This window comes from Condylura cristata, unplaced genomic scaffold (assembly GCF_000260355.1).
Source record: "Condylura cristata isolate star-nosed mole 26May11 unplaced genomic scaffold, ConCri1.0 scaffold00012, whole genome shotgun sequence".
NCBI lineage: Eukaryota > Metazoa > Chordata > Mammalia > Eulipotyphla > Talpidae > Condylura > Condylura cristata.
The window spans coordinates 3,861,114-3,875,438 of NW_004567113.1; the positions used below are offsets into that span (position 1 = coordinate 3,861,114).

Here is a 14,325-nt window from a genome sequence, read left to right on the forward strand (position 1 = left end):
CATATGAATAAATAAATAAATCTTTAAAAATATATATATTAAAAAAATCTTTTAAAAAAATGAAGTATTAATATGAGCAACAACATAGATAACATCGAAATTATTGTTAAATGAAAGAAGCTAGGCAAGATAGGCTACTTATATGATTTCATGCATATGAAGTATCCAGAATAGGTAAATCTAGAGTGACAGAAAGCAGACAGATGTTAGGCGTATGGGATGGGAGGGGTGGAGAGAAGAAAAATTGCTTTAAAGGTATAGTATGCAAATATGTCTTGGAATTAAGTAGAAGTAGTAGTTGTAAAATACTGTGAATGTACTCAATGCCATTCAACTGCTCATTTTAAAGTATCTAATTTTATGCCATATATTTTCCCTTAATAAAAACAAGTTAAAATACTTGGAGAACAGTAAGTATCTCTTGGAAACCTACTATATGGGAGCACAAACTAAATATTCAATAGGTATTTCTATCATTTGTTGTTTATTCTTGGATCCCAGTCTCTATTAGCTCTGCTAATCCCCAGCCACTGAAAATACCTAAGAGTCCAGTGGTTATACAGTTTGCATTATACAGAAGTCAGGTGAAGGTATATACCAAACCTGAGTCCCAATCTGTCTCAATGGGCCCAGGAGTAATAAATCAATCCTGTGGATACTTTTCTGACTCCAGAAAAGAGAGTTGGAACCAATGTATTTAGCACCAGTAAACCCCCTATATTAGCTCCCTGACCCATGGATTATGGGTCATTATTGGAAGAATAAAAAAATCAAAGGCATGCATTATAAATATCTGTTTTCATCAAAATCAAGGATTTAATACAGTATTTTGCCACCTTCAGTTTTATTTCTGTATCACTGTTGGAAAGTTCTTTTGCAGCCTTGCCATCTGCACACATGCTTCTTGTGCAACAGCTGATGATTTAGAGATTTTTTGTAATATTTGAAAGAGCAAAAGCAACCATTACTAGCACCAGAAAGAGCTATTTTTGCAGGACCCAGTGATTTCACTTAAGGTTTTTGTTTCTAAAGATTCATGTATAGGTTATTCTTGATTTTTTCACTCTATGGTCTAACCCAATGCCTGACAATCTTTCCTGCTCTATTTCCTTATGTCTATTTTTTTTTAAAAGATTTATTTTTGCATACAAGAACTAGGGTACAGGCCAGAGGTGCGGGAGGGGGGGAGAGCGGCAGTGAGATATTCACCAGAGACAGAGTGGGGAACAGAATAGGCAGATATGCTGAAATACACTGCTGAGGGGAGCAGCGGGTGACAAAGGAGAGGTGTGTCATGCCAGGTCACCTCCCTGGCTGGGAATCAAACTCATTCTGCAGTGGCTGTAGGTGGTTTCATAGTGCTGTGCTTTAACCTACTGTGCTATCAGGGAGGGCCCTATGTCTAGTCTTAATTGACTTCACAGCACTTGCAGATGGTCCAACTGTGCTTTTATTTTTGTGGCATTTTCTATGGTGGTCTGCAAAATGAATTGCTTAATGCCTACTGCTCAGGATATATTGCTATTTATTACATGTTCTCTTTATATTTTCAACATTTGTTTCAAGCTTCCCCTCAGTATTTCTACCTTCCCTTTTAGGTGAACTGCTTGGTATTTTAAAGCCCAAATACTTGAGATGACTGGGATATTTAAATAGATGTTTTTTGAAATAATAACATCACTAACAGGAATAGTAAGCAAAATACAACCTTGCCAAATAAAATGAAGCAACCGTCAGGGACAGCAAGAAATTATGACACTGGTGAACTATTATGTGATTTAGGTTTATGACCCACCATGCTAAAACTGAGCATGTATAACACCCATCAAGTAGAAATGGCATATGGAGACTGAGCTACAGATTAGGAGACACAAAATGCAAGTACATGTGTCTCAGACTCCGAGCACACCTTATTTCTAATTCAATGCTGCCTCTCCTTTAACCACTGACTCTAGCATTATCAGTTCTTTATGGTCAAATAAAGTAGTGAAAAAGCCTTGAACATAGTTTACAAAGGTTTTAAGATAACTGGCAGACTTAGTCAAAAGTCAATAAACAGCTGCTATAATAAAATCCCATTGAAGACAACAGCCCTATGTACAACTTTGGGCATCATATACTCTTGTCCATTTTGTATCGATGGAGAGGGCCAGAGGTACAGATCAATGATATATCATGGACATTGTAGCTAAGGAGAACAACGAGTGACCATGAGTCTAAGAAGAAAGTGTGTCAGACTTCTCTCACAGTCTTTCTGAGAACTGAATGCAAGAATAACAGTGTACCATGTTAATGTTAAAGAACAGGAGATTCTGAACAATTGGGTCGACAAGACGATCCACCTGTGAACAATGATAATACGTAGCCACATGGATGCTTACTCAGTGGGTTCATGTACAAATGTCCATGTGAACAGGGATGGAGGATGTGAATGCAGATAATAAGATAAAACTAGCCAGATAAAACTATCTGGCTATTGCTGCTGCTGAGTACTCAACAAAGCAAAAGCTGAGACTAGTAATGGATCCCCACAATAATATCATTCCTTGGGAGAGTCAGTGAACCACCTAGTGCCAAACTGACTGCACTTTCATCAGGAAAGAGGCAGAAAAAGAAACACACTCAGTATAAATTTACCTTCCTTCCCACATGCCAGTGGCAATACAAGTTATGGGTAGAATTGTATCCCTCCAAAACTCATGTTGAACATCTAGACCTCAGAATGTGACATTCCAAAATAGGGGGAGGTAATCAGGTAAAATGAGGCCACCATAGGAGACCCTAATCTAATGACTTGTACCTTTATGAAAAAGGGAAATTTCAAGACACAGGCATGTGTCTTTACATGTAATGTGAAGATGAAGGCAGATGTACAAGTTAAGGAACCTTAAAGACTGTCAGCAAGCCACAAGAGCTAGAAGAGACAGTTCAAACGATCCTTTGAAGGGACAAACCCTTCTGACACCTTGGGCATCTTGGACTTCACACCTCTAAAAATATGAGACAAACCTGTGTTGTTTACACACCCAGACTCTGGTACCTGCTATCATGGTCCTAAAAAAATAATACACCATATACAGATATATAGAAAGCATCAGTCATAGTCACTGTGACACATTTCTGACCAGGGAGCTAACTTCACTAGAAAAGTATATCAACAGTTTTAAGAACATGGAGCTCACTGATCTTACTATGTATGTCAATCTACAAATAGGTTGGCTTACATAATGAAAATTCAGCATATGAACTAGTAGCTGCCACCGTAAGACTGATGTGTTAGATAGGGTGCAGAAATCAAAGTAAATCCTTTGAATCAGCAATCAATACGATACTGTTATCCCACAGTCATTATTCACATCTGTAAACCAAAATATGTGCCTAATCTTTTATACTATAGTCATTCCTCACACCTAAAAACCCATGACAGAATTTTTACTTCCCATATTAGTTCCCAAGGGAAAAATTTTTCCACATAAAGGATACAACTGTCCCACAAAAATAAAGAGAAGGCACTCCACAAGTCGGGGTGACTGATTCTGAGCACTAAGAAACTGAGTTGTCATGAAAGCAGCCAAGAAGATTTTGTATAGTTTCACTGGCAATTATCTTACTAGTTCCATTCATCAATTCATAGTTGGGAATTCGAGTACATTTTCCAAAAATATACTTAATTATACAACTAAAATATTCCTAAAAAAATTTTTATAACAAGATAATATTAAATAAATTATAAAGAAAACAAAACAGTTTAAAATGAAGGACCAATATTTATTCTCTAATGTAGTTATGGCAGAAAAGGCACATTCATTTAGTTGAATCTCCAGGTCTGGTATTCTATGCTAAAACAGTTATTTTGATACTGTAATTTAAACTTACATGATCCAGTCTTTTCTTTTTAATAGATTGATCATCATTAAATTCTTCTTCTTCATATGGCTCTGAAGAAGAAGATAATTTCCTTTTCCTAGGTCCACCGCCTTCTAAACCAGAGAGGGAAGAACACTCAAAGTTTGCAATGATGTTTAAGCATCATTAATGGAAAACAAAGGCAAAAATGTTATGATTATTAATTCATTTATAGACAATTCCCTTGACATCAGACCCAGTACTATTTTTTCTATATAAACTATCAACTCAGTTGAAAGAAAAGTGAAGAGACATTCTCAGTCTCAATTGTAGAAATCACTATAGTTGTGCATGTAAATTACCACATTATTTAAAGCTATAAACATACATCTCTTAAAATGACAAGTCATTAGAAGCAATATAGGAAGAAAGGGTCCGCCCCAGTGATAGAGTACTCAGCATAAAGAGTTAAGTTCCCACTAGTGTAGTGTATCGAAAACGCAGGGACACCAACATGTCTACAATGGAGTAAGATTTGCACATGGCTTTTCTAAGCTGTTGTTTCATTAACTATTCACAACATTTTACAAAGTATATTAACTACATTTTACAAATGAGGAAGAGCTAAGCTTAAGTAATTAACATTCTCAACCTAAAAATCAGAGTAGAATACTAACAGGAAATTTGCATACTGGCATGAACAAAAGGAAAACAGTGATCTTATGAAATTATGTTACATAATTATACTTTGAATTACTACTTCTTAAATATATTCAGTTCCAGAAAACAAATTTCTCAGAGATAAAGCTGTGCAAATAAGAAAGCATCTACTAAAACTGAAAAGGTTTAAAGTTTCAACATTATTTATATCAGTATCCTAACCATATGCACTTACAGAAACACAATTATTAAAATAAAGAAAAACAAGATAGCTGTTTGGTTTTAAGTATGAAAATCCATAAAGTAATTGGACACTGCTAACACTTTACAGCAAGTAAGTACATGTTAGTATAAACATTTAGCTTTTTTGTTCATATTTATTTCATAAATGAATATTTTGCATATTAATTAATTTTAGCACACATTTTAAAAGGGCTGAAGTATAACAACCATCTCCATCTTCATCTATATATTTTTAGGGTAGTATTCTAAGGCTGAAAATAGCTTTGAATTGAATGATTTATGCCAGCTAACCCAGATATGTTTCTTTTCTTAGAAGAATAAGAGCTGTGTACTGTCAAGAAAGTCTTCTTTCACCTTAAATATTTGCTTAAACATTGTTGTTATGGTATAAAATCTTCATTATAAATATGAGTTTAAAAAATGCAAACCTAAAATTTCAATACAAAAGGTTAAATGAGAGCACGATTGTTACACATAATACTTTATGGTTACTAATAAAAATTTTATATATATCTAAAGAAAATAAGTTAATGCTTTATACTGAATATCACTACCATATTATGTTTCATAAATTCTCATCTTTTTTTTAGGAACACATAATCAATTTCAGAAAAATATGTAAGAGTGTAAGAGAAAAAAATTTTTCATCTGTAAACAAAACTTGAAACTTCAAAAAGAGAAAATAAACAAAGAACACAAATAGAAGTTTGGGGAAAAAAGAATTAAAAGATGCTCAACCTTCTTATTAAAGACAAACAATAAAATGCCTTTTTAATTCTAAGATTAAAAAGTATAATAAATGGAAGTACAAGAGCATAGATACACAGGTGCTTCTAGAAATTAGTAGTTATAGAAGTAGTTATAGACTGTCTAGAGGGCAAGTGAATAACATATTTCAGAATTTTAGATGTGTTTATCCTCTACTCTAACAATTACTTTTCCAGGAATTTATTCTGTATAGTCAGTGGAAAATGTTTGCTTAGGCCCACATTAAAAACTGTACCAAATGTTTAAAGGAACGCTACATTAGAGAAATTAGGCTCACACATAAAGACTTTTAAAAATAATATGGAAAGGTTTCTCTAACAAGTGAAAAGTTTGCCAAAAAATAATAGGGGCACATGAAAATGTTTTGCCTATTCTTATGTAGCTATATTTGAGAGAAATGGAAAAGTATATAATCTACTTACATTACCAAATTTGTATTTTTACCTTTTAAAATAGGGTAAGAGATTTGAATTTGTGTTGTCTTTAAAATAGTATTCAGGGGCCCTTCCTGGTGGCGCAGCAGGTTAAAGCACAGCACTAAGAAGCTAAAGCCACTTCAGAATGAGTTCGATCCCCACCAGCCCCTGGAGGTGACCCACATGGCGTGGCAGACCTCTCCTGACCCGCCCGCTGCTCCCCTCAGCAGTGTACTTCGTCAGTTGGCCTGCTCTACTCCCCACTCTGTCTCTGGTGAATCCTCTCACCACCCTGCACCTCTGGCTTGTATCCCAGTTCTGTGTGTATAAATAAATAAATCTTTAAAACAAAACAAAACCCAAAATAGTATTCAGGGCCTCCCTTGGTGGTGCAGGGGCTAAAGTCTCAGTGCTATCAAGCGCCTGAGTTAGATTTCAGGCCAGAGAGCTAACTCACAAGGTGCAGCAGACCTGTCTAGTCTAGCCTGCTGCTCTTCTCAGCAGTGTATTTCAATAGACCCACTTTGTCTCTGGTTAAATCCTCTCACCCCTTGCACTTCTGGCCTACACTCTAGTTCTTGTATTTATAAACAATCTTTAAAAGTAAAAATATTTTTTAAAAAATCTTCAAAAAATTTAAAAAACTATTCTTAAATGAATAGTTTCACTTCAGAAAACAATATATATATATGTGTGTGTGTGTGTGTGTATATATATATATATATATATATATATATATATATATATAAATTACTCTTCTTTATGTATGGTGCAAGGTAGTCATCTAGCTTCATTTTTTTGCACATAGCAGCCCAGCTTTCCCAGCACCATTTGCTGAACAAACTTTCTTTGTTCCATTGCATATTCTTTGCTCCTTTGTCAAAAACTAGCTACCCATAAACCCACAGACTTATATCTGGGTTTTCTATCCAAATCCACTAATCTGTATGTCTGTTCTTGTTCCAGCACCATGCAGTCTTTATTATGGTTTTGTAGTATAGTTTGAAGTCTGGGATTGTGATACCTCCATGCCCTTCTTTCCTATTCAGAAGAACATCAACTAACAATTATAGACCAGAGGCATCTTACAGGAGAGGAGAGGGAACAAGACCAAAACGAGGGTGGGAAGAACATATGGGACTATGGTGACAGCACATGGGTGAAATGGTAGTGGGAAGTACATGGGGATTACAACTGAGGTGAAAAAATGTACAAAATGAGTAATAATGTAAAAAATTTATAATATAAAAATTTTTTAAAAGTTACTCTTCTTTCATATGCAAAATGATATTGTCCATAAGACTAATTTGAGGTAAAACAAAAGTTCAATATCATGTTTGTGAAATTGTTCAAGATATCTTACATGTATTTACAAAAGCCTTGTTTCAAAAAGCATCTTAATATGTAGTTTTTGCATTTATAGCATATTGAAAGTTATGTCATTTTGGCAGAATAAATTACCTCTAAAGTGTACTATGCTAAAGATGTAAGTGATTGATATGCATGTTCCACCCATTCCAAAAGGGAGAATGTAAGTTTATTTAAAATACAAGAAAACCTTCTATCTTCTTTTCTTGGAATATGTCACGACAGCATTTTAAAAAGAGAAATATTATAAAAGCAATATTTAGGAATTAAAAAACAAAGATTCAGCTGAAGTATACTTTCAATGAAGGTTATAAAATATATATGTGCAAGTATTTTGTCCATTTTGTTTCCTTAAGTATAATTCTCTGTGCCTAAAATAGCATCTGGTAAGTTGTAGTAGATACACAATAAATATTCACTAAGCTAATGAGTAAGCTGAATGAAATAAGGTTCTCCAGAGAAAATATATTAGTTTCCTATGGAATAAAGTTAGCCTACAAATTTCTCAATAAAAATTACAGAATCCTGATATAAGAACAGTAATTTGTAAAATTTCCAAACCATTTATAATTCAACAAATGTTAGTTGACCCTACCACATTTTTTTTTTTAAAGATTTACTTATTTATTCATATAGAGCTGGGGTACAGGCCAGAGATGCGGAGGGTGAGAGGATTCACCAGAGACAGAGTGGGGTGCAGAACAGGCAGATCGACGAAGTACACTGCTGAGGGGAGCAGCGGGCGGGTCAGGAGAGGTCTGCCTCGCCATGTGGATCTCCTCCAGAGCAGGTGGGAATTGAACTCATGCGGAAGTGGCTTAAGCTTCTTAGTGCTGTGCTTTAAACCGCTGCGCCACCAGGGAGGGCCCGACCCTACCACATTTTAGGAACTTACATAAAGTAGTACACATTTGAAAATGTAGAACATAACTTCTATTCAATTTTCTATGATCAAATAATTGGATACTAGAAAAAAATCTGATAAGGATGGTGTCAGAGGAGGTTCCTTGATTCACAACAGCAGAATAGTCTGAAAGCTAACCAGAGGTGCTACACCCAAAGGGATCAGTGAAGTGGAGCAAAACTGAAGGTCCTGACAAACACTAAGGATCAACAGAACTCCCCATATGAAAGAAATTCATATTTCACTGAATAAAAGTGACTGGAGAGAACTGCTTAGAGGCTGTGCTCTGGGCAGGGAGGATCCCACACAAATTGCAAAGCCCTCTGCTGGTCTGTGGATGGGTGAAGTGAATGTTGTAAAGGTATTGACCCTTTGCTGAGGAGAAACATGCAGAGGAACAAGGGCATACCTTGAAGGGTGAGGCCCTCAGCAGTTAGGACAAAGACAGTGCACTACACTTACAATCTCTATCTACCAACCCTCAGAACTGGTACTGGCTTTGTGAGGTACAATGACAGTGAAGAATGCACAGAGTCAATGCACCGAGCCCTAGATAGAAAAGGATAAGGCACTGCCACAAATATGAACCAGAACCTTTCCCCAGCAAAACATTTCTAGCAATGACTGAACACACCCAGGTGCTTTACCCACCCCATTATTCAGCAGTTGTAAAATCAGGTCTAAAAACCTACAGAAACAGAGAAAAGCCAAAAAGAAAACTAAATACTGACATAAACACACATATAACCTCAGTGCCAGCTGCTGAAAAAGCAGAAGCAATTCAAATCTCTTAAGAGATTACTACAAATACTTAAGGAAAAAAAATAGTAAATTTACAGCAGCAAAATGGACAGAAAATACAGCATATGACATATTGAAACCCCAAGGAAACACACTTTTAGAAGGAAGAAAAAAAAACTCATCAGAACCTAAATGTAAAGGCATGATTTTTACCTTCCAATCTGATGCACAGATCAAAATTGTCATCCCAAAAAAATTCAAAGAATTGGAGAAAGTACAAACTCGTATGACACAATAGAATTGAGAAAGCTAATCAAAGAGAAACAACAAATGAATGGAAAAGGAAATGAATGAGAACAGAAATATAACTGACCAATAATGGAAATTAAAGCTTTAAGAAAGTAACAGTTGAAGGATCTAAAATGATCAAAAGATGAGGTATAAAACATTCTAGATGTGAGATTCTTGGTGGAAGTTGGGAGTCAAATAAACTTTTCTGCTTCTTTGTCAGAAGAATAAAGTAGTATACTCCAGGCAAGAGCCTATGCTGGGGCAAAATTGAAGCAACTCTGAACATCTGACGCTCCAGAAAAATTAGATGAAGATTTTAAAATGTGGGCAACAAGAAGGGCATGTAGGGAGGGGCATCTGCTGTGCTTGCAACCATAGTCTGCGGGTTCCCAAGGAGAGCAGAGCTACATACTGTGGGTTTATGAAGGATGTGGGGAGACCCAAGACTGCTGGGGGCGGAGCCAGGTGGACAGCGCACCTAGTTAAATTGATAAAGCTTAGGAAAGCGCAAGTTTCCCCACCAACTTGCCTCAGGATGGATAATGAAAATATAGGTATCAAGTAGACATAATGAGATAAAAGCTGAAGGCAGTGGGAAATCATGTAAAACCCAATCTACAGACTGAAGAAACACATGTCTGATAATCCAGAGAGGGAAGCTATTTCTGCAGTATCACAAGCATTAGTTAAATCCATGGATATTATGTTCATCAAAGTTGCCCCCCGCACCCCGCAAGACCCTCCCTCACCTCTAAAAGAAGAATTTGCAAGTTAGTTCTTTTTTAGATACCGCACTACCTCCACATACTTAATTCTTAGAAAAGCAAATTGGGAGACAGAAAAATACAACAAATAGCAACTTGAACCCTCAAAGAAATGCTACACCACAGAATAAATTTCCAGAAGCCAACCACAAAGACATGGAATTATCATATAGTCCTATCAGAGACAGAGTTCAAAATTGACATGATAAAGACATTTCTAAAAAAAGGAATACAAAGATGATCATCAAAGAGATATAAGAAAATTCAGAAAAACAAATATATGTCCTAAGAAACAAAATAAATGAGGGTGAAAAGTTAAAACTTTAAATTAAAAAATAGCAGAGATACAGGATGTAAAAAGGCTGAGAAAACCTAAAAACAAAGAACTCTGGAGAAAGTCTTGGAGGTAGAATAGCCTAAATGAAAAGACTGAATCAGTGACCACAAAGATTACACAAGGCACAAAAATACATCTATAAGAACTATAGATGTAGGAATATTGGGGAGGGTGGGGGGGTGCAGGGAAAAACAATAAAAGACTAACAGATATCCAGAAAAAGAGAAGGAAACAGATAAATTATTCGAGAAAATAACAAGGAAAAAACCTCACAAACCTGGAGAAGGAACAAAATACACAAGTTAAAACAATAACTATTTACCTACATGTATTAAAATCTATATGAACACACAGTGTAGTAAAATTCAAAAAGTTCAAGACAGAGAAAAAATATTTACGACAGCTAGGGAGAAGAACCATGTAACCTATAAAGAATTCTGATCTGACATCTCAAAAAAAAAAGGCCAACATTATAGGATAGTAAAGAACAAAAATACATGATTATAATAGTTAAACTGCCAACCTAGAATAGGCTACCCTGCAACTCTCCATCAGTTATGAGGAAGAAATAAAGGCCTTCTTAAGTAAACACAAGTTAAAGGAATTTGTAAAACTATACACAACTACCTCTAATACTGTGGAAAGGAACTCCAAAATTGAAGAGAACATCAACAAAAACTGAATAGGATAATAAGAAACAGAAAACTAAGGTCAGAATGACAGCAGCAGATTTTTACATTCCAGCAGTCATACTAAATGTAAATGGGCTGAACTCACCAATTAAAAGGCACAACTGACGGTTGGATAAGAAAATAGAATCCAACTTTTCTTGTTGCCTCCAGAAAATGCACCTGAGCTTCAAAGATGTACAAAGGCTCAGAGTAAAGGGTTGGAAAACAATCCTACAAGCAAATAGGACATGAAGCCATATTTGTGTAGATAAAATAGATTTCCTGTTTAACAAAGAGAAAGAGACAGACACTAAATAATAACTATGGGACAAATATATAAGGAAGACATGACACTCATCAATATATACTCACCAAATGAAGGAGCATCAAAATATATAAGGCAATTACTATTAAATCTGAAAACTGACATTGAAGCAAAGACATTAGTTGCTAGGGACTTCAACACCCACATTCACAGACAGATGATCTGACTGAAAATGATCAAGGGAAATAACAGTCTTAAAGAATGAGAACACAAGCTTAATTGACATTTATAGGGCACTGCAAACTAAACATGCAGAATACATTGTTTTGTCAGGTGCACAGATAACATTCTCCAGGAAGGACTACATGAGCAGGCACAAAGTAAGTATCAATCAATTCATGAAGATTGAAATCATATTAAATATCTAATCTGACAATAATGGTATCAAACTAGAGATTAACACAAAAAGAAAGCAGGAAATACCTCAAACATATGGAGACTAACCAATACACAATACTAATTGACTATTTGTAAATAAGAAAGTCAAAGAAAAAAAAAACAGTTTAAGATACATAATAAAGATACAAATTTTCAGACTTCATGGGACAAGCAAAAACAATACTAAAAAAAGGACGTAGAGCAGTTCAGACCCACATGAAAATACAAGAAAATTTCAAATACTCTACACTTACACTTTAAGGAACTAAAAGGGAAGATAAACAAACCCAAAGCCAATAGGAGAAAATAATAAAAGTCAGAGTGAGCTAAATGAAATAGAAATGAAAGACAATCAGAAAGATTAATGAAATCAAAAGGTGCTATTCTAAAGAGTTAAATATCCAAACTTCTGGGTCAGATCATGGAAAAAAAACTCAAGTCAGTAAAATCAGAAACAAAAGAGGAAAAGCAGCAACAGACATTTCTGAAATTCAGAAAATTCAAAGAGATTACTATTTTCCTGCTTTCTCTCTGTGGTTGATTTCTGGATTGATACCTCTCTAACTAGAGAGGTTAATTGATGTGCTGCAATGCTCATGAATTTGCTATCACTTCTTTTGTGACCCAGCGTACTCTATTGCAGAGAAATTCTGTGACCTTGAAAAGAATATACACTAAGCTTTTGGGGTTGGGGGTTGGGGAAGGGAGGGGTGCAGTGCCTTAAAATGTCTTAAGACAACGTGGTATAATTCTCATTGAAGTCTACTGTTTTCTTTTTAATTTTCTGCCTGGTTCATCTGTCCATTAATTTAAGTGGTCTATTGAAGTGACCTACCACTAATATGTTAGTGTGAGTATCTGTTTTCAGATGTCAATAGTTGCTGAATAGTTTCATGTTACTTCATTTGGTGTACATACATTGAAGAGTGCTAAGACTTCCCAAGGATCCTTTAATCATTATATAATGTCCATCCCTGTGTCTTGTTACCTTTTTTGTTGGAATTCTGATGAAAGTATGGCTGACCCTACCTTCATTTGGGTCCCATTTTCTTGTAGGATGGTTTCAAACACTATTCACTATGTTTATCTTTAGCACACAGACACATCTCTTGGAAGCAGCAGAGGAAAAAAAACTTACTTGATTCAATCATCCTCTGGTTGCTGACTGAAGTCCATTTGCAGATGGTGAGTTTAGTCCATGTACATTTACAATGATTACTGATGTATGAAGACTTATTACTGCAGTTTTGCTTTGCTGTTCTGGTTCTATTTATTTCCTGATTTATTTTTTATGGACTCTTTTTTCCTCTGACTTAGATATAACTCCTTTTAACATTTTGTATATGGGGAGGGTCATATTTGCCAAATCCTTTAGTTTATGTGTAACTGGTAATACCTTTATGCCCCTCTCACATATTGTCTTGGCCAGCAGTTTCTCAGTATTTTGAATGTGATTTCATTCTCTGCTTGCTTGTAGGATTTCTTCTGAGAAGACTGATGTAAGATTACGGGAGCACCTTCGGTGTTTATATGCTTTAAAACCCCTAACTACCTATAATATTTGGTTTTTATCTTGAACGCAATACTTTCAAAACCATGTGTTTTGGTATAGGTCTCACTACACTAGATAACAAGGGGTCATTTTAAGATGAATCTCCTCATTTGGGAAGATTTCCTCTATGATTATCTTGGAAAAGATCTCTTCCCTGCTGGGATAAACATCTTGCTTTTGGTATTAGTTCTAAAAATATTTCTTCATGGCTTTTTCTTATTTCCCTTCATAATTCCAACTGGGTCCTTTTTGCATTATTTTCTTTAAATGTCACTGTTGATCCTCCATTTGTTCCTTAAGCTAGCCAGATTTTTACAATGATTTTATTGTAGTAACACTGATTTGCATCTTTGATTGTATATTTTAGAGGTATAGATCTTCCCCATTAGGAATTATTATCACACCTATCAAAAAAAATCACCCACAGTATTTCAGCAGTCTACTGACCTCCCTTGCTACTGTATTCTAATCTTTTTCCATTCCTTCTTTACACTTTTGGTAGCCTCCGTTCTATATACTTCTAGGGTTTGTAGGGATTGTTTAACTGACCTACATATGACTGAGATAATGCAGCATCTCCCCTTCTCATAGCATAATTCTGTCCACGTCATTTCATGTTGCTGCATTTTCTATTTAATAGTGGAATAGTATTACATTGTGTGCGTGTGCCTATGTGTATGTGTATAAAATCACATCTTCCTAATTTGCTCATTGATCTTTTATCACCTTGGTAATTTCCATAACTTGGCTGTGGTCAACAGTGCTGCAATTAACAAAGGACTTCATATTTCCCTTCAAATCAAGTAATTTTGTATTCTTCAGTTAGAAACTTTGGAAAGAACTGCTGGGTCATGCGATAGATCCATTTTTAATTTTTTGAAGAACCTGAACACTGCTTTCCAAAGGAGCTGCACCAGTCTATATTCCTGTGAAAGGAGAAAAAGGGGTCCTTTTTCTTTACATCCTCACCAACACTTGGATTTTTTGATATGCATTATTCTCATAGGTAGTTTTGATATACAATTAACTGGTATGTGATGATTAGCATTTTTTTCATGTTC

At 35.4% G+C, this 14,325-nt stretch overlaps 1 protein-coding gene across 1 annotated transcript in view; it reads right to left on the minus strand.

Annotated features, from left to right (window-relative positions):
- The window catches only part of SMARCAD1 (SWI/SNF-related, matrix-associated actin-dependent regulator of chromatin, subfamily a, containing DEAD/H box 1), an 84,539-nt gene that overhangs the window by 46,328 nt on the left and 23,886 nt on the right, over nucleotides 1–14,325 (minus strand). The window contains exon 6 of the mRNA XM_012724264.1: nucleotides 3,877–3,980. Within this exon, the coding sequence (XP_012579718.1) occupies nucleotides 3,877–3,980 (104 nt within the window). The remainder of the gene's footprint in view (nucleotides 1–3,876; nucleotides 3,981–14,325) is intronic.